This window comes from Chiloscyllium plagiosum, unplaced genomic scaffold (assembly GCF_037043375.1).
Source record: "Chiloscyllium plagiosum isolate Xiang-an unplaced genomic scaffold, Cpla_swu_hap1 HiC_scaffold_1, whole genome shotgun sequence".
NCBI lineage: Eukaryota > Metazoa > Chordata > Chondrichthyes > Orectolobiformes > Hemiscylliidae > Chiloscyllium > Chiloscyllium plagiosum.
The window spans coordinates 99,265,509-99,293,435 of NW_028270139.1; the positions used below are offsets into that span (position 1 = coordinate 99,265,509).

The 27,927-nt window shown below is 40.7% G+C and overlaps 1 protein-coding gene across 1 annotated transcript in view; it reads right to left on the minus strand.

Moving 5' to 3' along the window:
* The window catches only part of parp8 (poly (ADP-ribose) polymerase family, member 8), a 384,586-nt gene that overhangs the window by 114,546 nt on the left and 242,113 nt on the right, over positions 1-27,927 (minus strand). The window contains exons 8-12 of the mRNA XM_043688244.2: positions 23,622-23,682; positions 21,994-22,084; positions 18,610-18,676; positions 17,335-17,463; positions 6,707-7,262 (exon numbers count right to left, since the gene is read on the minus strand). Coding sequence (XP_043544179.1) covers positions 6,707-7,262; positions 17,335-17,463; positions 18,610-18,676; positions 21,994-22,084; positions 23,622-23,682 — 904 coding nt within the window. The remainder of the gene's footprint in view (positions 1-6,706; positions 7,263-17,334; positions 17,464-18,609; positions 18,677-21,993; positions 22,085-23,621; positions 23,683-27,927) is intronic.

Genomic DNA, 27,927 nt, shown 5'->3' on the forward strand with positions numbered 1-27,927 from the left:
TTGTTCCGGATGTGTTCGCTAACATCATTTAACAGGCTAGTTATGAAAATATAAAATTGCTTGGTCATTTAAACCTTGCAATATCCTATGTCAGTGATGAAACCGAACTGGAGTACAAAATACCTAATATTCCAACATCCCAGCAGCAATTTCAAAGACACTACAAAAATAGAGATCTAGTTTTCTTTCTCATTTGAGAAACTCTACATGCTCCCATGTTAGAGCCCAGTCTATCCTATCTAATACAGAGCAGCTGCTAATGCTGATGCTTTAGAATCTCAGTCAGCGTTTTGCTCACAGCAGCAAATGAGTTTCCCTGCAGAGATAGCAAGAATTTGTAGTGGTGCTGACTGTGTGCACAGCATTTTGCGCAACAGTATCTGTGAGACCAGCCAAAAAAGATTCTGTTGTAGACAGAGACAAAGCATAGACCAGTGGTTTGCCAGTAAAGTAATTGCAAGGAGCAAATGTTTTAAGGGCAATAAGGATCGATGTGAAAACTGAGTAAGACAGTTTGAAATGATTTTATTAATAGTATGAGATAAGAACTGTGGAGTAGAGATTCAGCTGAACATAAACCAGTGATGCAAATTTTGTACAATTAATTCTCAGGGTTTCAGATGTCACTGGCAAGGTGAATATTTATTGTCCATCTGTTGGCGTTTTCCTATAGATGGAGGTGGGCCTTTTTGAAAGACAATTGACTGGTCAGATCACTTTAAAGAGCAAGGCTCACATGTATTGTCTTGAGACTTTGGGGGAAATTTTAACATTAAAAAATGGTGGATATAAGCTGAATGGGAAGGGGTTAGTGTCTGAGACATCCGTTTCCTGACCCAATATACCATCAACCCATCCAATATTTGATTTTAACTGAGACTTGAAGTTGGGCAGGCAGGAACAAACTCAAATGTGATGGAATAGAACTCTAAATATCAAGTGCTCACCTCTCTTCTCTAATCAATCTCTCAGTCTGGCTGAGAGGGATCAGCTTGGGACAGGCCAAGCCGGGAGGGGTCAGTCAGGGACAGGCTAGGCCAGGAGGGGTCAGCCTGGGACAGGCCAGGCCAGGAGGGGTCAGTCTTGGACAGGCTGGGCCGGGAGGGGTCAGTCTGGGACAGGCCAGGCCAGGAGGGGTTCAGTCTTGGACAGGCCAGGCCAGGAAGGTCAGTCTGGGACAAGTCGGGCCGGGAGGGGTCAGTCTGGTATAGGCCAGGCCAGGCCGGGAGGGGTCAGCCTGGGACAGGCCGGTCCAAGAGAGGTCTTTCTGGGACATGCCGGGTCAGGTGGGTTCTGTCTGGGACAGGCCGGGCCGAGAGAGGTCTTTCTGGGACAGGCTGGGCTGGGAGGGGTCTGTCTGGTACAGGCTGGGCCGGGAGAGGTCTGTCTGGGACTGGCCAGGCTAGGGCCAGACCAGGAGTGGTTGGTCTAGGACAGGCCGGGTCAGACTGGAATATGTGAGGTTGGGTGAACTCCACTATTCCTTTCATCCCCGCTATGGAACCATGGTGTAGACTAAGATGTGATGGGAGGGAGATGATGTAAGAGACTCATTCAGGGTGACAATGCACAGTATAATTTGACACATTTCTAAGTATTTCACTGTTTTCACCTTATATCTGTTTGAGACTGTTTAGCCCCAACCATAATAAAAAACAGGAAAAGGCCCTTCGGCTCACAAAACTTTTGCCGACTAATGATGGCTTTGTAAACTTGTAAACTTTGCCTCGACACTGTCCATATCCCTCAATTCTGTTTTTGGATTAGTGGTGCTGGAAGAGCACAGCAGTTCAGGCAGCATCCGAGGAGCAGCAAAATCGACTTTTCGGGCAAAAGCCCTTCTTATTCCTGATGAAGGGCTTTTGCCCAAAACATCGATTTTGCTGCTCCTCGGATGCTGCCTGAACTGCTGTGTTCTTCCAGCACCAGTAAACCAAAATCTGGTTTCCAGCATCTGCAGTCATTGTTTTTACCTCCCTCAATTCTGTGCCAATCTTTGTATCTGTCAAGATGCCTCTTAAATATTGCTATTGTATTCGCCTCTACCACCTCCTCTGGCAGCACATTCCAGACACTTATCACCCTCTACGTAAAACAATTGCTTCTCACATTTCCTTTAAGATTTCCCCTTTTTACCCTAAACCTATGTCCCCTCATAATTGACATTGCTACCTTGGGAAAAAGACTCAAACTATCCATTCTGTCCACACCTCTCATAACTTTGTAAACTTTTATCAAGTCACTCCTCAGCCTCTGACATTCAAGCGAAACCAAAGTATGCCCACTCTCTCCTCATAGTTATTACCTTCCATACCAGGCAATACCCTGGCAAATCATTTCTGTAGGAGAAAGTGAGGTCTGCAGATGCTGGAGATCAAAGTTGAAACTTTATTGCTGGAACAGCACAGCAGGTCAGGCAGCATCCAGGGAACAGGAGATTCGACGTTTCGGGCTCAGGCCCTTCTTCAGGAATGAGCAGAGAGTGTTCAGCAGGAGAAGATAAAAGGTAGGGAGGAGGGACTTGGAGGAGGGGCGTTGGAAATGTGATAGGTGGAAAGAGGTCAAGGTGAGGGTGATAGGTCGGAGTAGGATGGAGGCGGAGAGGTCAAGAAGAAGACTGCAGGTCAGGAAGGCGGTGCCGGGCTGGAGGGATTCGGCTGAGACAAGGTGGGGGGAGGGGGGATGAAGAAACTGGTGAAGTCCAAGTTCATCCCCTGTGGTTGGAGGGTTCCCAGTCGGAAGATAAGACGCTCCTCCTCCGACCGTCGCGTTGTTGTGGTTTGGCGGTGGATGAGTCCAATGACCTGCATATCCTCGGTGGAGTGGGAGGGGGAGTTGAAATGCTGTGCTACAGGGTGGTTGGGTTGGTTCGTCCGGGTGGCCCAGAGGTGCTCTCTGAATCGCTCTGCAAGTAGGCGGCCTGTCTCCCCAATATAGAGGAGGCCACACCGGCTGCAGCGGATGCAGTAGATGATGTGGGTGGAGGTGCAGGTGAATCTGTGGTGGATATGGAAGTTTCCTTTGGGGCCTTGGAGAGAAGTGAGGGGGGAGGTGTGGGCGCAAGTGTTGCACCTCCTGCGGTTGCAAGGGAAGGTGCCGGGAGTGGATCTGACAAGGGAGTCGCGGAATCATTTCTGTACCCTCTCCAAAGCCTCCACATCCTTCAGGTAGTGTGGCAACCAGAAGTATGCACAATATTCCAAATGGGGCCTAACTCTAGTTCTACACAGCTGCAACATGACTTACCAACCTTTATACTCTAAGACCAGATTGAGGAAGACAAGCATGCCGTATGCCTTCTCCTAATCCATCTAATTCACTTGAGTTGCCAGTCTCAGGGAACTGAAGATCCCTCTGTATGCTAATTCTTCTGCCATTTACTGTATACTTCCCTCCTGCATTAGACCTTCCATTTTGACCCTTGCATAACTATTTAATTCAAATTAAATTTCTACTGAATTAATTCAGCAGTATTAAATTCTCACTAAAAAGTACTGAATACATCAATCTGTAAACAACAGTCTCGGTGCTACTCTAGACCCCAATATTGTACTACCAATAGCCTAAATCCCACTACTCTAAAACATTATGGGTATGAAAATCAATGGCAATTGAATGTTAAAATGTTTTTTTAAAAATCACCTGCCCACTGCATACCAATTAGAAGCCCTTATGTCCAAAATGTTCATTTTCAACTTGTGATGTCATGAAGTGCATGTCCCATGATTCTCGCCATGTAATTGGTCAAGGTAGGATTGTTACTCAAAACTAGGTCCAAAATGCCCTGCCCTGATCTGGTCACTGTCCCCTCCCTCCAGACTCTCTTGTTATGCTTCCTGGCTAGTGTCAAGGCTTCCTGGCTACTCAAAACTAGCAGTCATGGCGAAACCATTGACTTCACCCAGAATCCTCCTCGGTCACTTCTCATGGTATTCTATGATCTTCCTCCTCTTGAGCACCAGATCCTCTGCAATCCTCTTCTCAGTCATGGTGGCTGCACTAAGCTATTGCAGAATCCTCCTCGATTGCTTCTCACCAACACTCTCAGTGATCACATTAGCACTATCTCCCCCACGCGGTGCTTTAAGAAACCTCAGTACTGACTACGACCTGTTCCCTTAACTACAGAAGGTGGAACCCTTGACTGAGACCTGACCAGGGCTTTTTCCTTGGATTGGCATCAGAGGCTGTGACCTTCTAATGGATGGGTGCCTCAATGTTCTTTGCTGAGGCTGATTTCTGTAAAGCATTGAGATTTGGTTGTTTTCTGCAGATGCAGAGGGTTTGCCATATGAACTACTGTGACATGGAATAGGTCTGAGATTGACATTGTACACCACTGTATGCCCCCTAGATTGAGGACTACTGACCAGCAAGACAAGCTTCCTGGTTGTGTGATTGTGCTAATTGGGAGAAAATGAGGACTGCAGATGCTGGAGATCAGAATCGAAAAGTGTGGTACTAGAAAAGCATAGCCGGTCAGGCAGCATTTAGGAGCAGGAGAGTCGACGTTTCGCGTTGGATTCCTAATGAAGAGATTATGCTCAAAACGTCAACTGTCCTGGTCATCGGATGCTGCCTGATCGTCTGTGTCTTTCTAGCGCCACACTTGAAAATTTGAATGGCAAATTGAGGGAAGACGTGAATACTACATACATGCAGTGGGCGCTAAGTGACTGTGCATGAAGAGAGCAAGTAAGGAGTCCTGAGTCAAAGTCTGGTACAATCACTGAGCTGGGTATCTATCTTTGTGTGTAAATAGTCCCTGCAGCAGACTATCAATTCTACCTGCTAGTGCACCCTTCAATTCAAGTCTATGCATCCTGATCATTCTGCAAGTGTATTGGAGATCACAAGGGGTTGACAAATGTTGGATGCCAATGTGTGCTGAACAGGCTGTGCCTGGCTGGTGCTCATGGAGCATGCCCTGGTTCTGAGCTACATTGAGGCTCCTTGCAGCCAGTGGTGAACTGAAATCATCAGGTACCCACATGGCTTCCATGTCAAGACTTGCCAACTTCTAGCTTACAGTTATAGAGGGCTACAGCACATAAAAAGGCCCTTCAGCCCATCAAGTCTGCATTAGTCAAAAATGACCAACAAACTGTTCTAATCCCATTTTTAAGCACTTGGCCCAGTGTTTTACATTCCTTGGTCATGCAGGGCTATGTCCAAATACTTTTTAAATGTTACAAGGGTTTCTGCCTCTATCCTCCTCACAGGTAGTCAGTTCCTATTTCTACCATTCTCTGAGTGAAAAGAGTAAATTTTCCCTAGGTCTCCTGTAAACCCCTGTCCCTTACCTTCAATCTATGCTCCTGGTCATTGATCTTTTCCTCAAGGAGAAAAGATGTTTCCAGTCTGCCCCGTCCATGCCCCAAGACGTGTTTGTTCATATTAGAAGTGAAATATTAATGAGGTGAGTTAAGCTGTTAATAAGGCAGTTTAACAAGCTCTAATCTCCCTTAATAGGCACCTCACTACTGCCCAGTGTGAAACTTACTATCCCATCCAGCACAGCGAGTCAGTAGACTCTTGTCCAATTTTACTACAAATCTCACTGAGCTCACATTGCCTGTCCAACAAGAACTGGTGGCAATGAGCTACCAGACAGCTACCAGTGACAACCATTTCTAACTGCTGGCCACAATCAGAATACTGAGAGTACCAAATTCATCTGCACTCCCACAATGCCCTGCTCCCCCCACCACCCCCTTTCCCCACTCCAAGAAAATAGGAGAATTATTGCTCTCTAATGGTGCCAGTAACTGGTTGGCTACCATTTTTTCCAGTCTGGCTCCCTCTGGGGATTCTGTCAGATGCCCTGCTGCAGACAAATTTGACTCATTATCGTAGTGTTTCTTCATTGGCTTTTCACTTAAAGGGACTGTTTGAAACATGTGACCTTTGTTTCACTTATTTGTCAAGTTCTAAAAGAATAATTGGTCAAGGCAACAGTATTTCTCATCAATTCCATTGAAGGGAACATGGGCTCCAACAAAACTTGAGCAATGATACTCAACAGCATTAACTTTAATTGTCCTTTTCTCCTGTACCTCTTGAATTTATCTGAAGCTCCTATAACTGAACTCAAAACTATCCTCTTAAGTTCTCCTCCCATTTAAAATAATTCGACCCTTAATGTTTCTAACTCTGTGCAGTTCAATTACTATTTGCCCAAGTCTCTGAATGATACTGTGTATATGTCAATAGAAGAGATTCTTGTTATTGAAAAGAAATGGCCAAGGTCAGGCTTTTTGCAGAGAGTTTCTGTCAGTCGACATTCCAAACAGCAGCTCAATTGTGACCTCCCAAGTTCAACTGTGAATATTCTGTGGTAGTGAAGGAACTGGCGTCATACTCTTGGGATACATGATTCAGAGAACATCAACAATAATAATGTTTTAAAGCTATAGATAGGTCTGCTTAGGTTAAGAATATTCCCTGTGTATGCAGCACAGATCTAGATCCAGTGTAAAACCACTGCAATATTAATAAGTGTAGTTTTTAACTTCAAAACTGTAAGTTAATTTTGAACTAGACCACGGTGGCATTCATCCTGAATATAAATGTTTAGATTAGATGAACTCACTTTGCGCTCCTCCACCTTTCCTTCAAGTTCATCTTTGAAATGTATGAAATGTCATCCTTAAAATCACATTCCGGAAAACATAAAGAGAAAAGTGAAAATTAGAGATATACGTACTGTAGGCTGTGATGAAGAGGAAGGCGCTAATATGCCAATAAGACCTGAGGTAAGTGAGAGTCTTCTACCCTCAGAAGTGGGTTCTTTACATAGCTCCGTTTTACCCACTTTGGCATTGCTAGAGTAGGATCTGCTCAGCAGTTTGTGGTGTTTCAGTCCATCTGAGTCCTCTGTCTTCAAAGTGCTGGAGCATGATTTGCTCAGCAGCTTATGAGGCTTTGGGGCACTGTTGTGCTCACATCTGGGATCTCCAGAACATGTCCTGCTCAGCAACTTATGGGGCTTCAAAGGAAGATTTTCATCTAGCCTCATAGTAGCAGAGCATGACCGACTTAAAAGTTTATGTGGCTTTGTAGAATTAGCCTGTTCAGCTCTGGGGTCACTGGTGAAGCTACGGCCAAGAGGTTTGTGGGGTTTGGAGTCACAGCCATCTTCCACCTTGATAGCATTTGAACAGCTCCTCTTTAACAGTTTCTGAGACTTGGTAATTCCATCCTGCTCTGGTTTCAACTTTGATTTGCTTTTGCCACATCCAGGTGGAGGATAACTTGGCGACCTAGAATTGAGGCAATGCTACATTCAGTTTCAAGTTAACCTATGTCTACATGTGGACAGAAACTATCATGAGACTTTTGCATATATTCAAACATGGATTAATTACAGCATATGAATCTAGTACATGTGGCTTAAATAACAATACTTATACGTTATAAATTAGAATAATGCACATTACTTAAGCCTGAAAGCAGCTGACTTGTAGATACCAAGGTTCTGAACAATGAATGGATCCCAAATATGCAAAAGTAGGAGCAGAATTGGTCCATTTGGTCCCTTGAACCTCCTCTGCCATTCAATAAGATAGTGACTGATCTGTTTGTGTTTTAAATTCCACATTCTCATCTATTCCTGATGACTCTTAATCTCATAGCCGAACATAAATCTTTATCTTAAAAAAAATTCAATGACCCCACTTCCAGCATTTTCTGAAGCAGAAAATTCCAAAGTTGCATAACCGTCTGAGGAAAACATCCTCATCTCTGTCCTAAAGGGGAAATCCCTACTTTTAAAACAATGTGCCCTAATTCTGGACTGGCCCACAAGAGGAAACATTCTTCCTACCTCTACCTTGGCAAAACCATTCAAATCACCCATCAGTCTTCTAAACTGCAGTTAAAATAAGCCCTGACTATCTTCAGAAGAAAGCCTACTCATACCAGGGTTCAATCTAGTAAACCTTCTCTGAACCATCACCAATGAACTTGCATCCCAAAATAACTGGATGGGGATGGAAAGAGTACACACTATTTGAAATGTGGTCTCACCATAGCCCTGCAAAGCTGAAGCATACATCCTTAGTTTTATGTTCCAAATTCCTCTTATAATAAAGATGAGCACCCTATTAGCCTTCTTGATTCTGTGCTATACATGAATATTAAATTTTATGGATCATGCACTGAAACACCTAAATCCCTCTGTATTTTGAAATTCTGCAGTAATTCTCAATTTCATTAATACTCTGCTTTTTTATTCTTCCTACCAAAGTGAATAACTTCATATCCTCATATTCACCCACACATTAATCCATCTTCCAGATTTTTGACCATTTACTAAATCTGCATAGCTTCTAGGATTCTACTCAACATTGCCCTGCCAATCAAATAAAGGTTTATACATATCATGTTTTCTGTCATTCAGACAACTTCCTACCTCGTCTTCTAAACTGAAAGTGAAGTGTCATCTTAAGTGTCCCCATCAAACACTTCCAGGACAGGTATAGCACAGGGTTAAATACAGTGTAAAACTCTGTCAAAGTGAAAGGAAAGCTCCTTCTAGACTGTCCCCATCTATTTAAGCTGATATATTATCCCCCAGACCAGGGGCTTTTGTTTTCTGCAATAATCTTTGATACGTTTACTGGAAACTTTAGTACATCTGCACACCCCCCTTTAACCAAAATAAATGCTACTCCTTCAAGTAACTGCAACAATTGGTTAAATAGGATTTCCCTTGGACAAAATCATTCTGACTCTTCCTGATTACCCTGAGTTTTTCAAAGTGCCCAGTTATAATTTTGCCTTCCACATATCAGATGTCAAGCTAACTGGCCTATACTATTCAGTTTTCTACCTCCCTTCTAAAGGTGTTATACTTGCTATTTTCCAGTGAGATGGAGCCTTTCCTGAATCCTGGGAATTTTTGAACATTATCATCACAAGTACTACCTCATTAGCAAGCTTTTTTAAGACCCTAACACCTGGAGACTTGTCAAGCCATAGCTTTACCAGGTTTCTTCATATCATCCCTGATGATGATTATCATTTCACTAGCTTCCTTCTCCATTCCACTGCCTGATTCATAGCAATCATTGGAATGTTATTTGTTTCATTTGTACTTGTGGTGAAGCCAGAAGCAAAATATCTGTTCATTTCATCTGCTGTTTCCTTACTATCTATCAGTAACTCCCTATCCTCACAGATCAGAGGACCAACAGACACTTGATTGACACTTTTCCTTTTGAAATATCTGTACAAATTCTTGCTTTGTTTTTACAGTCTGAACTAAATCCAAACTCTAATTCCTTCCTCCAGATTAACCTTTTAGGCATTCTCCACCATTCTTTATATTTTGCACAGTTATATCCTTTTTTTCCTTAAGTCTGTTGCTTTCCCTAATTTCTTTAGTTAACAGTGGATGGTGGATCCTCTCTCTTGTTCCTTTTTCCTTTGTGTTAGGAATATGCTTAATCTGAATATTCTGAAATATCCACTTAAATGTTTGACACTATGTCTTTATTAATTTATCCACAAGTCAAGTATGCCAGTTCACTTCAGCTTTCATGTCGAACATAGATGCCCTTATTTAGGTTTAAAATATAGGTCTTCCTCACAATATTCTACTTTGGAAACTGGATGTAATAGCTGAAAATGTGTTGCTGGAAAAGCGCAGCAGGTCAGGCAGCATCCAGGGAACAGGAGAATCGACGTTTCGGGCATAAGCCCTTCTTCAGGAATTCCTGAAGAAGGGCTAATGCCCGAAACGTCGATTCTCCTGTTCCCTGGATGCTGCCTGACCTGCTGTGCTTTTCCAGCAACACATTTTCAGCTCTGATCTCCAGCATCTGCAGTCCTCACTTTCTCCTCCAACTGGATGTAATATCCAATCATATTATGATTGATGCTTCATAAAGATGCCTTAGCTCTGAGGCAATTAATTAATCCTTTCACATTACACAATACATAACTCAACAGGTCAGTACATTTACTTCACTGATTGCCTCTGATGACAAGAATGCTAATGAAGTAACTGGCCTACCAAACGTATCAATGAGAGGCACTGACACTTTCACTGGGAGGAGTAATGTTGAGTCACCTTCAACAGTTAGGTGCTGGAAATTACATCAGGTTTGAATGTTGGTGGGCTGAGCTCTTAAATCAGTGTGGATTTGACATCTTCCTCCAGAAACTGTAGCCTTATAAGCTAGCTAGAATGTTCAACTTTTCAGAGGAACTGTATATTCAGTTGTATTAATGATAAATTCATGAAATGATCACATGATTAGAAATGTTATAGATGAGCAATGATGTAATGGATAGAGGAATTGCAGTTGTTGAATAAACAGAGAAGCTATATGTTGACTTTCAAACCAGCCAGATATTTAAAGTTAATTGGATTGTGCCTCATTATTACAGACAGATGCATATGAATATTTCAACAAGCATGAAATTTGAGCTTTACAACATTTAATCTTGTTCACGTTGGGGTATTATTGGGTGGGGCATAGTGAGGCCAGCTGAGCAGATGAAAGTACAATACTTCCTGTGACACAATAGTGCCACTATGATTCTCGAGGACCTGAGGACTGCTAACATCAAACTACTGTTTAAAAATGGAGAACAATATAGATTGAGTAATTATAAACCAGTCAATCTGAACTCAATTCATGGGAAAATTATTGGGAAAAAATATGAGGGACAAGTGTTAATCAGCAATCAGAAAGTCACAGATTAAGTACGGTCATTTAACATGGATTTATGAAGGGAAGTTTGTTTCTGATTAATCTGATTGAGTCTTTTGAACTGTAATAAGGGGGAGGCCAAAGAGGGTCGGATGGTTGAATAATTTTACTAATTTTTAGCAAGGCCTTTGATAATGTCTTCTACAGAAGATTGGTTAGAAAGGTAAGAATTGAAGGGGATTCAAAGCAAAGTGATCAGCTGGATCCAGTAAAATTGGCTCAGAGAGAGGAAGGCTGTTTCCAATGGGCGCAGTGCTAAGTTCTTGCTTTTCGTGGTATCTGTAGATGATTTAAACAAACATTGGAATCACAATTAAGAAGTTTTCAGATGAAACAAAACTTTGTATTATGTTTGAAAGTGAAAAACAAAGCTGCAGTAATATATAAATGGATTGGTCAGGTGAGGAGCAAACTAGTAAATAGAATTTGTTCTGTGGAAGTGCAAGGCCATGCCTTTTTTGGAGGGTAAACGAGGCAAGGAAATATAATAGTTGGACAGTGATTAATATAGAGGTATAGCGGGACATTTGAATGCATATCATCTTATTCCCAAAGCTAGCAGGACAGGTGGCTAGGTAATTAAAACCATATACAGGATACTTTTCTTTATGAGGGAATGACAGCACAGTGGTTATGGTCTTGCACTAGCAATTCAGGGGCATGGTCTGTTGATCTCGGGATATGAATTCAAATATTATTAAGGCAGCTGGGAAATTTAATTGCAGATAAAGAGAGAAATCTGGAATAAAAAAAGTTTTTATTCAGCAATGGTGTCATGAAACTAGAAGATAGTCATAAAGCCATGATGTCCTTTATGGAAAGAAATTTGTTGCTCTTACCTAATCCGGCCTACACATGACTTCAAACCTATAGCAACGTATCAATGCTCTCAAATGACCTAGCAAGCCACTCAGTTGTACCAAATGGTTCTGAAAAAATCCAGCAAGATTAAAATCAGATATATTGCCCAGCATCACACCAAGGGTGCATCTCCAAAACTCTGGCTGGTAGTGCAATAAGGTGATGCACCACCATTTGTGCAAGGTAATTTAGGAATAGGCATTGTCAAGGGTTCACACATTCTGCAAAAATGATAATAAATAAAATTAACTGAGGCAGAGATTGGAAGCTATCCTGAAACTGTTTAAAATGCTAATTTAGCCATAGCTAAAATAGAGCATACAGTTCTGCTCATCACATTACAGGAAGAATATAGTCACAATTACGTACATTTTTGGAATCCATATTATAGGAGGGATTTGAATGCAGTGGAGAGAGTGCAAAGGAGATTTACAAGAATGCTACCTTGGTTTGAGAGCACGATGGCTCAGTAGATAGTGGTCTCAAGGCACTAGGGAACCAGGTTCAATTTAACCCTCAGGAAACTGCCTGTGTGGAGTTTGCACATTCTCCCCCTGACTGCGTAGGTTTCCTCTGTGTGCTTTGGTTTCCTCTCACAGTCCAAAGACGTGCAGGTTAGGTGGATTGGCCATATTAAAATAGCCAAAGTGTCCAGGGATGTGCAGGTTAGGTGGATCACCCATGGAAAATGCAGGATTACAGGAATGGAGTGGATCTGGGTGGGATGCTCTTTGGAGGGTCAGTGTGGACTCGGTGGGCCAAATGGTCTGCTTCCATACTGTAGGAATTCTATGATTCCAAGAGAGATTGGATAGACTGGTGCTGTTTTCCTTGGAGCAGAGGAGACTGAGGTGGATATAAATCAGAAATATAAAATTACAAGGGACATAGATAGGATAGACAGAAAGAGACATTTCCTCTTGGTGGGAGGATCAATGGGCATAATTTTAGGGTGAAGGTCAGGAGGTTAGGGAGGATGTGAGGAAAGACCTTTTGCCCATAGGGCATTGAGAATCTGGAATTGATTGCCTACAATAGTGATAGAGACAGAAACTCTCATTGTATTTAAGAAGTATTTAGAAGTGCACTTGTGATGCCAAAGCATAAAAGGCTATGGGCCAAGAGCCAGAAAAAAGGATTGGGATATTGTGCGCTTGTTTTTGACCTACACAGGCTTGATGGGCTAAAAGGCCTTTTCCTGAGCTGTGGAATTCTATGACTCAATGACAATGGATAATACCAAGAGTAGAGAATTTTGCCCTTGAGGAAAGGTGGGATAAGCTGGGCTGTTTTGTTTGGAACAGAAGAGATTGAGATTTACGTTAGCTACATGAAACTATGGATTGAATTATGTGGCTAAATGCAAGTTGCCTAGAGTTTAGACTTGTTATTCATGCTGTAAGGCCAAGTGAATTCTCTTACTGCATCTTAAATTTAATTTATATTTCAGCCCTTTTAGCAAGCATACATGCAATGTCTGGCCAATCTTACTACACACTGTTACCAGAAAAACTTGACACTCACCAGAGATCCTGCAATTGACTGGAATCCCTGGTGCTGACATCATATTCTAAAGCCTGTTGTGCACCCAGACAAGCACTGTTAACCTGGAGCTGCCCTGCACTATTCCTGATATTTGTCCCAGAAATAGCAGACATGGGGAATTGCCTCGCCACTTTAGAGACATGGTCTTGGAGCACCTGCTGGACATAGTGGTGCACTAATGGGACTTCCTCTCCCCCCAGGATCAACCGTGAAAGCCACTACGCCAGATCATGTCTGCCTGGCCTGAGGTTGCCACTCAGGTTAGAGAAGTTTCAGCTGTCTGGAGGAATGCCATACACTGTCAGAAGAGGATTGATTTTCTTCTCAACTGTGCAAGCAGGGAATGCTGCTCAATGAAACAACAGCATAGCAGCATTACTAAGTCAATACTTTGTTTCTGTCTTAACCAAATGGGAAGATGATGCCAATGGCCTCATTGAAAGGATGGGTATTGAGCAACTGAGCAGCATAGTAATAAATATAGAAGCGGTGCTACAGGCTGGTAGTCCTTCAGGCAAATTAGTAGCCAGGCTGGATGGGATACATCCTAGCTTGCTAAGAGAGATAAGAGAGCAAATCGTGGAGCCGTTGATAAAGCCTTTCTGGAGGCTTGCAACTTGAGGATTGCAAGTGTGACACCATTGTTCAATAAAGGGTCAAAGGTTAAACCAGAAAACTGCAGACCTGTCAGCTAATGAGAAAACTGATGGAGAGTATATACTGGATAAGATAAATATACATTTAGAGAAAAATAAGCTCAAACTAGACAGTCAACATGGCTTTGTCAAGGACAGGCCATGTCTGACAAATTTAATTGAGTTCTTTGACGATGTGACACAAGCAATAGATGAGGGTAGTTGTATATTTGCACTTATGAAAAGCATTTGATATGGTATCACATGGTAGATTGGTTAGGTAATCAGAAATGTTTGCAATTGATGAGATCTTGGCACCATTAATTCTAACTTTGTTGAAAGATCAGAAACAGGGAGTGGGGATAGTTGGGCATTTCTCAGATTAGAGATGATTTGAAAGTGCCGTTGCTCAGGAATTGGTGTTGGAACCGCTGCTTTTCCTGATTTATAAAAAATTTGGAGATGGGTATTGAGGGCAAAGTCTCTAAATTTGGAAATGACAGTAAGCTAGCGAGAATAGTGAATTGTAAGGATGATACTGAGCTACTTTAGGGGGACATTGACAAGTTGGCCAAATGGGCAGATGAATTTCAATGCAGAGAAATGTGAGGTAATGCATTTTGGTGGAAGAAACCCAGAGATACAACACAGGTTCAATGGGACAAATTTAATGGGAGTACAGGAGCAGTGAGACCTCAGGGTTCACATGAATGATACTTGAAGGTGGCCAGGCAAGTTGACACAATTGTTAAGTAGGCTTATAGGATTTTTGGGTTTATAAATAGAGGCATAAAGTAGAGGCAAGAAAGTGATGCTACATCTCTACAAATCATTGGTCAGAACTCATTTGGAGTATGGTGTTCAGTTCTGAGCACCTTATTTAAGGAAGGATGTTAAAGCCCTGGCGAGAATGCATTGGAGATTAATGAGAATGATACCAGGAATGAGGGATTTTAGATACAAGGACAGTTTACATAAATTGGGCTTATTTTTCTTGGACCAGAGAAGATTAGAGGTGACCTTAATGAGGTGTTCAAAATTATGAACATTTTTGATAAGGTAAAAATGGCTATTCTGTTTCCATTAGTTAGTATGTCAGTAACTTGGGGTCACAATCTCAAGATTGTCAACAAGACAGCCACAAGTGAGATGAGGAGAAACTTCTTTACTCAGGCTTGTTAGAATTCGTAATGTGCTGCCTGGGAGAGTGGTGGAGAGGGATTCCACAGGAGGTTTCAAAAGAGGGCTTGAAATATATTTGAAAAGGATGAAATTAGAAGGCTACAGAGAGAGGGCTGGAGAATGGGACCAGCTGGGTAGCTCTTTTGGAGTCCATTGCAGACATTAAGGATTGAATGGCCTCCTTCTTTACTATAAAATTCTATAATTCTGCCAGCATAAAAGCCAATATTTTCTCTCTGATACCACACATTCACTCTCCCTCTGTTACTGGACTTATCTCCCAGCAAATCACATGCTCTATCACTTTCACTAATGCATGCAGTATCTTTCATCACTTGCTCTCATCTACCCCAACTCCTGATAGCACTAACTCTGCCTGCCCTCTGTGTGGCTTACTCACTCAGTCAGAAACCCTCCTCATCTGCATCAGCATTAAAGCTGTGCAACTTTCATCTTCTGTGATAACTGCCACACTTATTCCAGGAGGAAAAGAACCCTCAGTAGAGCAGAAAGAGTCAAGATAGGTGGTTTGGTGTCTAACTGTTGACTCCACATCCTTTATCAGCAGAGGATACTGACTCTGACTGTCTTGAATAAGGCCCAGACTAGTACTGGAAATTGCCCTTGAATTATTGTGCCAGGATCCCCTAAACAATGGTTATTTTTATTCACATATTCGATGTGGGCATCACTGGCTGGGCCAGCATTTATTGCCTATCTCATCCAATTCTACCACTGATCTCATCATAGCCCACGTCACTCAGAGACTGATAACACTCCATCCTATGAGGTTCCCAGACAGAGTGAAAATTTCCCTTATAAAATAAGTCATTAACCAGAAGGGATATAATTAAATTGGTTGGTAGAAGAAGAGGGAATTGATTTATTTACCTTAAATTCAGAGGGTGGTGAGAATCTGGAGCACACTGCCTGGAGAGTTGGTGGTGGCAGGTAAACATTCATCAGATTTAAAAAGCACTTGGTTATAGACTTGAACTGGGATTTGATGGATGAGCCACATAGTGGGTAGGATGCATAACTGCAAGGGAATCCAAGCATCCCATTCCCACTCGTTGGAAAACGGACCCTCCCATTAATTCAGCAGTGGGAATGGGCTATGCTGGGAAACTGCCTGCTGGCATTTTGAAACCTCTTCAAGATCATTACCCCTGAGTCAACTAGAAATTAATTGTTGATCATGGATTTTTATGGACTCACACTGGTTTCCAGTGTCACCTGAATGGCAACTGTGAAACCCTCTTGGACTTTCCAGCAGCCTCTTTCTTCTAAAGGCATGTGGTTCTCTGACTGAGAGACCCAGGAGTAGCAAAGGGCTACCTGTAAGAGCCAGCCCTTGCACGCGATCAGTCTTCCACCCATCACCAGCAAGCTATACCCGATGTCTCCCAACCTGCTGCACTCACTTCTCTTCAGGGATTCAGAGATGGTTCCTGTTGAAGGCCTCAGTATATCACTGGCAACAGCCAAAAATTCGGGTACCACAGGATTTCTGACCAACTGGGGTTTAATTCTTTGAAAAGCCGTCACTCTCCTCTTAAGCGTCTGATTGCATTTAAATATCATTGTGTGCCCCTTGGAGAGGTGACACAGGCTCTCTGCTAGCTCTCCCTGCATCCCTTCCACTACATACGGTCTGAGATCTTGTAACCTACAGGTTTACAGACTAGAAGCTGGAATGAAGGATGAGAATGTGTAGTTCTTTTCTCGTTAACAAGGACATAATGGATTGAAAGTTGTCAGCCTGAGGGTAGTGGGAATCTGGAATGCACTGCCTGGGAGGGAAATGGAAGTGCAAATCGCGCGACTTTTCGAACAACTGAAATGCCATAACATTCAAGGCTACGGGGCAGGTGATTATTGTGGATAAGCCAGGACAGACTTGATAGGCTGAAGGATCAAGCAACTTAGAGAGGCTCTATGATAATGAATAGCTTCCTCTCGTGCTGTAATTTTTTTATGTTTCTATGATTATTAATACAGATAATAGTATATTTACAAATATTTAAATGTGCTTTGTGAGGCTATCATCTAGTGATTGAGTGGGCGCTAAGTTATATAGAGAAAAGGGTTCACTGTATAAATGATCTAATATACTGAGAATGTGCCATGTGAGCTATATCACAATAATGTCAGATACCAAGGGACTGAGACTTGATTGAAGAAGGCATTAGCAAAACGTTGCTCTACCATACCATATCGCTGATGGACAAGAAATGTTGATAGTTTGCCTTGAGTTCAGTCCTCAGATGTCTCAAACTTACAACAATATTCTTACAAGTTGCATTTGAGATCAGAAAGTGACACATCAATGTCCAGCCTCGAAGCACAATATCAGTGGAGTTGAACTTTCCCAAAATTTGCCACATTACCTGCGCAATGATGAAAAAATGTGTAGAGGGGATTTCACTTTCTTCTCACTAATCTTTTTACCATGGGGACAGTTGAGCTTCTCTTTGCTGTTCTGTTTCCACTGATGTGTAACAAAAGTCTGCATAATTCTGTGGGAGTAATAAACTGGAAATGTCAAATTTGTTGTGGGAATGAAATATGTGTTAGTCTCTCTGCTTTCAGAACTACAATTCAGTTCCAGCTCATTAAAGCATTATTCAAGCTCCAACTTGGCGATTTATTTGTGTGTACGGCCCATCTACAATATCAAGTATTCATATCCATTCACCCACTGCAAGTAATTCTATCTGCTTATTCAAACTTATTTTTATCCAAGTTTCTGCCTCTGCTGACTCACTCCTAATGCAAGCCATTCACAGAGACTTGTGAACTGCTTCACCAGAAATCTGGATACATTTATTCAAATTTCCATTACACAGATTCTCAAAAATCAGCTCAAAAAATAGCGACAGAATAGCTATTTGTATTTTCGTGTTGCATAACTCAAGTGCAGATACTGTCTCTTTTGATAAATAAATTGTGCTACAGGACATTTCAACCAATGGGCATTTAGCTAGTTGAAATCTTGCTTGCAACTCTACTGTATGGAAAACTGCCGATATTAGGGAATTACTCAAATGCCCATAAAACATTAAGTGTTAGAGTGACAGTTGTAACACTTTCGCAACTGCAACTCATACACTGAACTACAGATCTTTTCCAAAGGCTCTGACAGATGCACACTGTCAATACAGATAGATTTAGAAACTGCTAATTATAGCCAGACAGGGTACATCTGGCATTCAGTGCTACCAGTGGTGTCTGGTGATGCTTTCTCTATCATTAATCTCAGAGCAACAATAATTTGTTTCGAAACAACACCTTCCCACAAAAACTTGCATTAATATAACATCTTTCAATGATGATAAATTACATTTATGTGACACTTTTCATGACTTCAGGATGTCTTGAGTGCACTGCAGTCAATTATGCATTTTTTAACCTATAAACATTGCATTAGTCAATCAGCAAATAGTATGGCACCATAAACAGCAAGGTAATAATGACCAAATAATCTGTTTTGCTGATGTTTGTTGAAGGATAAATATTGACCAGAACTCTAAAACGAACTATTCTGTTCTTTTTCAAAATAATGCCATTGGACTGTGGTTTAACAACTCATTTCAAAGACAGTGAATCAGACAGTGCAAGATGCTACGGAAATGTTGGTGTTGTTGCTTGTTAAAATGTCTTACTTTTTTAATTGATGTCCCAGTCCGAATCGATCCTTTGTAGATGTCTGGAAAACATCAACTGTTGGAACTGCAAAATGATAGCAGAGAGGCATAAGAAACTGTAAGAAAATGCATAAAGCACAATTGTCTTCCATGTGCTAGAAATAGAGATTTCAAAGACTATAGGTGCCTTGTCTTCCAATAACTTATTTATATACACTGACTGGCGTAATTGCCCACTGGCTGGGAATGAATGATCACTGTGTCACAGCTCCAATTACAGTAAATTAAGAACTGTGGGAATGGATCTGTTAAATACAGTACTTTAAATGGAAATGGTCTTGGATAAACAGCAGTGGGATGCTGGGCTTGGCACACAAGAGAATAAAGCTATGATTATTCCTTCAGAGCTCACAGGTCAGTGAAAACTCATTCACAAATAAAACTCAAAGTGAATGAAGTACAAAATGGCAAAAATGGACAGTGTACTTTTTTTCTTGAAAAATATGATGGGGTATGTACTTACCTTGTACATTCCTTCTCCTTCTCCCCGCTTCCCTTTCCTCTCTCTTAAAAAAAACCTTTATTTCTATGGAGACCGATTCTCAGTGAGAATCATGGGGCTATATTTTCATTGTGTTAATGTTAATGAAAAAAAGACTAAGCACTTATAACACAATAGAAAACACAAATAGACCATTTGTTCATGTTAAGCTATATATAATTTTCTAGTTTCAGATTTGTAAACATTAACGACACTGACCAAAAGATGCGATTCCACAAATGGGCAATATCAACTAAATAATTCTGAGTGTGCAAAGAATTACAATGAAAACCACTTTAGGATTGTCAGTTTGGTTTACATTGCAATACACTTGGGGGTACTGGAAGCTGTGTATATTAACACATAGGCTATACCATTTAAACAAAATTTGGCAGTTAACAGTCAGTTGTCATTAACTAGTGCATTGTGCATGGGAATACCTCTATGAATCAGAATCTATTTGTCAGTAAAACACACTCCACTCATGCAGTTTATATGTTGTTTCGCTTTGGTATTTCTTGTGAACTGCCCTGATGAGTGCAAGAGGGAGACTTCAACAAAATGAGTCTTATTTCGGAAATGGTCAATTTTGGCACTACCAAATGACAATTTGGAAAGCTAAGAAGAAAAAGGGTGGCATTTGTTAAAACCTTGTCAAAGTCATACGGTAAAGAAGGTGTGTGGGGTTAAAAGTTTTGTTCAACCACAATTAAGTTAAAAATGCCAATTTTCACAGCATCCATAATAAAGCAGTCTGTTTGATCAGAACCCCTTGCATTTATTCTCTCCACTACTGATGCACGTTGGGTTCAAAATGTACCATCGAGAACATGTGCTGTTCCACAATTCCTAGGAAAGAGGGCGGCATCGTGGTCATTGGACTACTAATCTAGAGATTCCAGAGAGGTGCTCTGGGAACAAATGTTCAAATTCTACAATGGCAATGGGATGCAATTACATTCGATGGGAAGAAGTACTTCCCATTCTCTTTACCATTCTGACCCTATTTTGACATTTGGAACTTGTATTGACCCCTTATTGAGTAGCAGGGAGGATACTGGGGAAAACCTATGAGAGCAGGAGAGTGGGGATCTGCTATTACTGCCTTGGACCACTTAAATATCTGACCCCCACTTTGGGAACTCCTGTAATAAAGAGTGAAATTGAAAGCTAGTCTTAATAATGGTGACAATAGAGGTAATAAGGATAGTGATAAACACACATTTGTTTCATTACATGCATAAATATGAACAGACAAAATAGAAGCAATAGAAAATCAATGTTGGAGGAGGTGGTTGTGTGCTGGTATTGTTGCTGGAGTAGTTTGGGGTCCATCAGCGCCACTCAGCTGCAGACCTCATTACAGGTTTGGTTCAAACATAGACAAAAGAACTGAATTCTAGAGGTGAGGTGAGAGTGAAAGCCTTTGATATTAAGACTGCACTTGACTGAATGTGGCACCAAGGAGATCTAGAAAAGCGAAAGGGTCCATAGAAGCACAGAAAATAGAATCAAGAGTTGGCTATTCGGTTTCAAGCCTGCTGTGCTATTCAATGTGATCTTGGATGATCATCCATTTCAGTGTTCCCACTTTCTCCCGTACTCTTAATCCTTTTAGCCCTAAGAATTGTACCCAACTACCTCTTGAAAACATTCAATGTTTTTACCTTTAATGCTTTCCATGAGTGAGATTTTCACAGGCTGCCATTCTCTGGGTGATGAAATTTCTCTTCATCTCATATCTAAATGGACTAACCCATATCTTTAAACTATGACCCCTAGTTCTGGACCCACCAGACATTGGGATCTTGCTGTTTACCCTGTCTAGTCCTGTTAGAATTTTATTGGTTTAAATGAGATCCCCCCTCATTCACAAAAATTCCAGTGAATGTAGTCCTAACTGATCTTACCTTAGATTATATTACAAAACAGTTTAGTATTTCATTGGTTAACTGGGTTTAGTTGATAATCTGTTCCAAACTCTCATATTTAGTACAATATAGGAGAAAAACAAGGAAACGGAGCAGCCATTCACCAAAGATCTGAAACAGCTCCTATGTAAAAGGTTCTGAATGAACTCATGTCATTGCTGACTGTGATATGAGAGCTTAACCATGGGAAGACTGCTCAGAGCTAGTTCCTTTCTCTCTTTGAGTCACCATGGCTATTTTACCATTGCTACTTCAAAGTCATAAGTGCCCTACCAAATCCACTTCTGTTCTTACTCAAAGTTAGCTTTAAAAGCAGGACCACAGGAAGGATAGATAGCTTGGAAGCATACTCAAAACATCTCTGCTTCCCTCTGAAACCACCATCCAAAACCCTCACCATCTACTCACACAGTTTAAGTTGGATGGACGATGAAATCATTGAAGAGGAAGTTGAAGGAGTCCAAAAGACACAACCATTGAATTAAGGTTAAACAAGGAACTTTCCCCCCATCTTCCACCCTGTAGTAGCACCAATCCTGTGATGGCAGGGATCTGGTACTATACCCGAGAGGAAGCCAATCCCTCGAACTAAAGCACTACAAATGAAGTGCTCACCCTCTGAGGTATTGAGGTGGTCTAAAGGGAATCTTTTCAGAGTAATTTTCTGGCCTTAGGCTTTCATTGAGGAGCAGGTTCCACCATTAATGCTTATCGGAAGTGATCTTGGTGGACTGAAACCATAGATAGTGACTGCCTATTTATGTTCTGGCAGGTATTGGGAAAGCAAAGTAAGAAAGTTACTTCTCCAACGTCAGCAACATCAAAATGAAAGATTTTACAGTAAAACTGGATGCATTTAAAATGTTTAGATTTTGATAACATTATTGTGAACAAATATTGATATTAACCTAAAGGTACAGAAGTACTAACCTGGACCATTTAAATACTGTGTGAGAGAGCAATGCAGTCGTACTATCACAGGTTCTGTGCGAATTACGTCCCAGGCAACAGCAATCTCCTCCTGTCAAATAGCCAGGCAAGCAGAAACAAAACAATTTATTCAGAAATATAAAAATAACAAGATCTATCAGCAAAGTATAATGAATGATCACACTAAGTGCACACTTCATTCACTTTCTAATATAACAAATATAGATGCAGATCTCTTTGGGTGCCAAACCTGACAGTGTTTAAGTTGTCATTCTAACAGCTCAATCATGCTTGGCTCCTTGTAAATTGTTTCCATCCATTGTCACAATTTACTGCAAGGAACTAGATGCTCCAGATGGAAAGAAACTCAGTAAAGGCTGCTTTGGGATCTTGTTGGCAAAACTCATCACTTTTGCAAGCTTTGGCTTATGGACTGAAATGAAAAAAATCCATTTTCTACTCAATTCAGCTTTTCTGTTAAATTTATTATGGAAAAACGTCATATCACGTTGTTAATATTTAAATGTAGCATTTAAGTTACAGACAATCACTGTCAAGGCAATAGATACTATGTGCAGCTGAATTAGCGAAGATATAATAAGGTTGCCACACTGTTCAGTGATTTCTTCTGGGAAGTCTGCAGATCAAAAAACTGTCCAAAAATAGGACTGGGATCACACTTGGCTGACACATACTTAACCCCTCCAGATGTGACCAGAGTAATTAGTGAGTCGATGAAAGGAAGCCCCAGTACTGACCTGTTGCCAAATCTGAGACTTAAGTCAGTACCTTTGGTAAGGTTGGAAGCTGAATTAGAAATACAAAACAATGATACAAGCAAATTGTAATCTATATTTGAAGTGGCATAATTTTGTTACAGAATTAATTTTCCATAGTTTAAATAAACAGGATGAAATACATACTTATAAGATTTCAGTCTTCATATTACCTTCTGGGGGCTCCCACCAATATGTGTAGTTTCCATCTTTTGACAATGAGGACTAGCTTCACACAGGTCCATTATAAATTGCCATTTCTTCATCTCCATGAAAGGTGACACAACCTCACCATATGAGATATCCCATGTGATATTACTCCTTCCTTCAAGGGCTATGCTTCATTTTATCTTTTCATTATTTGTGTGCCACTCATTGTTGCTGGGTTGTGATCACAGGCTGGGAATTTCTCTATATCGCTGCCTATTACATTCGGTAAAACATTAGAACCTAAAACAGACCATTTTCCCATTTTTCCACTAATGTTTCCCCAGCAGAAAAACCATCAGTTCACAGAGACCATTATTATCAATCTAATAATCACTTTGGACCCACAAGAGTAAACTCATCTGTATACATGCTTCTTAGACCAGCACTTTGTAACCTTTCAGTTGATATTTAGGATGAGTTAACCACATACACAATCATCTCATAAGTCAGCATCATTCTGCGGAACATTTTCACAACAGTGCAGACAATTTTAATTTCAGACCTTGAGAATGGAATTTAATGAGCCATGAATAAAGTGCCCTTCGGTATAAAATCAGGAACGTGATTCAATTTATTTGCACAATAAGTCCATGCTTAATGAATCATGTTGTAATATAATGAACAGCGGTTTTGTTTACTCACGTCAAGAAAGCTGACGTCAATGTGCAGATCGATGTCCACATCATCAATTGCTCCATACTCCCTGAAAAGTGATGATTTAAATGAATGTTCACAGAAATTAATTATAGCTAAGATATTTAGAATGATCAAACTCTTCCAAATGTCATTAACTCTTTAATTTTAGAGATGCTCCAGTAAGACTCTGAATTACAGAGATGTGGTATTGTGTCAATACTTCTCTAAGCTACATCTTCTACACCAATGGTAAGGAAATTAACTCAGTGCCTTCTCCATAATGGGAAGTAAAAGCAAGCCCCTAACTGGCCATCTGGCCAAATAAGCAAAAGAAGGAGGTATAGATCCCCTTTGTATCTTGCCAACATTCTTGCCAATGCAAATATTACCAAAACTGATCAAATGGTTATTCTCTCTGTTGTTCCTGGGTCTCTGCTGTGTTTAAAATGACTGCCTACACAACAGTCACTAGACCAGAAAACAATCTGTCATGTATAACCTAGTTTCCAAAAGACAAAATAAGACACTTCATGAGAAAGAATTTGAAATAAGTTGGCTTTGTATATCAAGTCTCAAAAGTTCAATCTACTTCCTTCCTTTTAAGTATTTCCTTACATATGACAATCATGTAGATATATTCAGGAAGTTGGAACTGCTTTGCATGGAAAAGAAAAAATTGAGAGGTGATTTGAAAGAGGTATTCCTCATCATGAGGCATCATATGCAAGAAGAAACTGGATTATCTGGACAGAGTAGATAGAAAAAAAATTGTTCCAATTGGTGGAAATATCAAGATCAAGGAAGCACAGATTTAAATTAATTGACAAAAGAATCGACAATGACAGGAGGCAAAACATCTTCATGCAGTTGATTAGGATACACAGTGTGGTGCTTCAAGCGAGATATACAAGAAGAAACTGGATTATTATTGGAAAAGAAAGAATGTGCAGGGGTGTGAAGGAAAGGCAGGGGTGTGGCAGTGGATGAAATGCTGCTTTGGAGAACCAGCAAAGACATGATGAGCTGAATGGCTCTGTGATGAATAAAGTAAAAACCAAATGTTAATATGTATATCTAATATATTTTGTGTCTGTTTTAAAACCACAGTCTCATAAAGAGGCCTGCTATCATCAGACAACAGGATTCAGCAGAAACCTTCCAGACATTACTGGAACATCAACATCAATCAAAGCTTCATGTATTGTTTGATGAGACTGGAAAACCAAACTATTGTCTTATCAACTTATACAGAGATGATTGCTTCCGAGGATTAAAAGAAAATCCTTACACAATAGAATTGCAAGTTATATCCATAGGATGACATGTTAATGACAGTCCATCTAACCTATGGAATTGACCATAGACAGTGTTCTTTATCTACAGTATAAGTCTTTATCCAATTCTAACTGTTCCTCCACCCTTCCCATCCATTCACCCAACCAAGGATGTTTGGTCACATGATTCTCACATGATCAAACACAAGTGCCTTTTTAATTAGACAATTTTGAAATAGTAGCATTCATATCACATCTGGGATGGGAGGGCCATCTGCCATCTTCCCAAGTGCTGGCAAAATGCCATGACAGCAGAAAAGTCATAGCAACACCCCCTTCCTTGTCCCCCAACCATCCACCATGCCTTTCCTCCTGACTTTTTGGTCCCAACTGCTTCCCAGCTCACTTCTTGAGACTGTAAAATCACAGCAATAAAAAAACAGGAGGCTGTTCTGCCCATCAAGCTTGTACCAGCTCTTTCAAACAGCTGTCCAGTTTAGACCCACATCCAGGCTTTTCTTCATCATCCAAAAATGTAATTCATTTCAAATACATGTCAGTTTGCCTTTTGAAATTTTTATGGAATCTGTTCTCCACCCTTTCTGATTTGTAATGCAGCATAATAACTGTCTGTGTAAAACAAAATCAGTTCATTAGAGTCACGGTCAGAAAGGGTGGTGAAGAAGTCTTTCAGCATGCTTACTTTCATCAGTCAAAGCAGTGAGTATAGGAGGTGGAACATCTTGTTGCAGGTGTAGAAGGCGTTGGTAAGGCTACATTTGGAGTACTGCATGCAGTTCTGGTTGCCCTATTATAGAAAGAATATTTTTAAACTATAAAAAATGCAGAAAAGATTTACTAGGGATGGTACTTAGACCTGAAGGTATGAGTTATAAGGATAGGGTGGCATTTTTTTTCCGGAGCATAGGTGACTAATTTTATAAAGGTCTAGAAATCATGAGAGGCACAGATACGGTAGATAACCAACAGCTTTTTCCATTGGTAGGGGAGTCTAAAACTTGAGGATATAGGTTTAAGGTGAGAGGGGAGAGATACAAAAGGGTCCAGAGGGGCAATATTTTCACACAGAGGGTGAACGAGCTGCCAGAGGTAATGGTAGAGGCGAGTACAATATTATCATTTAAAACAAAAACATTTATACATGTATATGGATTGTGCTGAACTTGTAATGGTCCTCATTCTCAGTAAATAATTCATTTGTTAAGCAATTAAAAATGATACACGTTGTATGAGAAATACACTGAGCAGGGCTGTGTTTGATTGGATTTGATTTGTTTTGTTATTATCACATGTACATGGGAGCAGTGAAAAGTTTTACTTTTTGTAGTACAGGCAGATCATACCATTCAAAGTGCATTAGGGCTTGAATAATACCATGTTACATCTTCAGAGAAGGTGCACAAAGAGCAAGATAAACATTAAATTTAAAATTTAAGAGGTCCTTTCAGAAGCCTAATAACAGCAGGGAAGAAGCTGCTGGTATATATGTATATGCTTTTGTGTCTTCTGCCCGATGGAAGAGATTGGAAGAAATTATAACTGGGGTGGGAGAGGTCTTTGATTATGTCGGCTGCCTTCCAGAGACAATTCTTTACAAATCTGCAAATTGCAGAATCATATTTAAGTCACCTCTAAAGCAGGCTTACTTCATCATTCAGAAGCTTTTAACTCTTCCTGACTTGTAGAATCATGGAAGTCACTACAAAAGAGAGACCATTTAATCTACTGCCATCAGTGCTAGTTCTTTAGCCAGCACCTCAATTCTTCACTGTATGGTTTATCAACTGAATGATCTCTGTATTGTCAGCTCATCCTAAATTGCAATTGCATTGTTATTCAGGCAAGTAATTTTTATTAGATTCTGTAAACATTTTTCACATGCATAGTATTTTTCTTCTATCTCAATGAACTTGTAGAAGTCCTCTCCCTGTTTCTTGCCTTGTTACCTCATGCTTGACAGAGCGGCAAAGCATCCGTGAATGTTTTAACGGTTGTACACTGGCAGTAACGTTTCTGAGGATGGAAACTAATTAAGCATGGAGCTTTGTAATCATTTAATCATTTTCAGGATTGTCAGGGATCACATAACCATATAATATAAGAGGTTTTTATCTCAATTATGGACAGACGTATGATGATAACAAGAGCTGGGTCGTTGGATGAAAGTCATATCTGAGCCACCTTCAAAATGAAATAACAGACCTCAAACTGTTGTATAAGTATGTTATCCAAACTTTATTCTTAAAACATGCATAAATATTTTATATAGCATAACATTCAATTTTCACATTACATGTAGTCTGATAAAGATCAATTACTTTCAAGACGGTAAGTGAAGTGTTTCATATATTGCTTGCCATAACAGGTTAGATAAGGTTTACGTTTTTTACTTTCCTAAACCTCCACAGTCTAATACTGAATAGCTTAATAGGTCTGTTCAAAATGTCGTTAAACGTCAACCGTGTTGCTATGGAATTGAATTCACATTTCAGTCACCTTGAATCAAAGACTCCCCACAATGTGTAAGCAAACCATTCAGCCCATAGAGTCCACACTGACCCAATGAAAAGCATCCCACCCAGAGGCACCCCTCCCCCCCATATCTCACCCAACCTATCCTGCCCCTGTAGCCCTGTATTTTCCATGGCTAATACATCCAACCTGCACATCTATGGACACTATGGGCAATTTAGCATGGCTAATCCACCCAGCCCGCACATCCATGGACACTCTGGGCAATTTAGAACAGCTAATCCATCAAGCCTGCACATCTCTGTGTAGGCAACCAGAGCAAACCCACACAGGCTTGGGGAGAATGTGCAAACTCCAATCAGACATTTGCCTGAAGTTGGAATCGAACCTGGGTCCCTGGAACTGTGAGGCAACACTGCTAACCACTGATCCAGTGTGCCACCCTACCTATTGTGTGTGAACCCATCTGGCAAGCTTGAGGACCACACTGCAATATAGGGAGCTGGCAAGTTGCACTCCCCTGGGAGTGGGAGACAAGACATCAT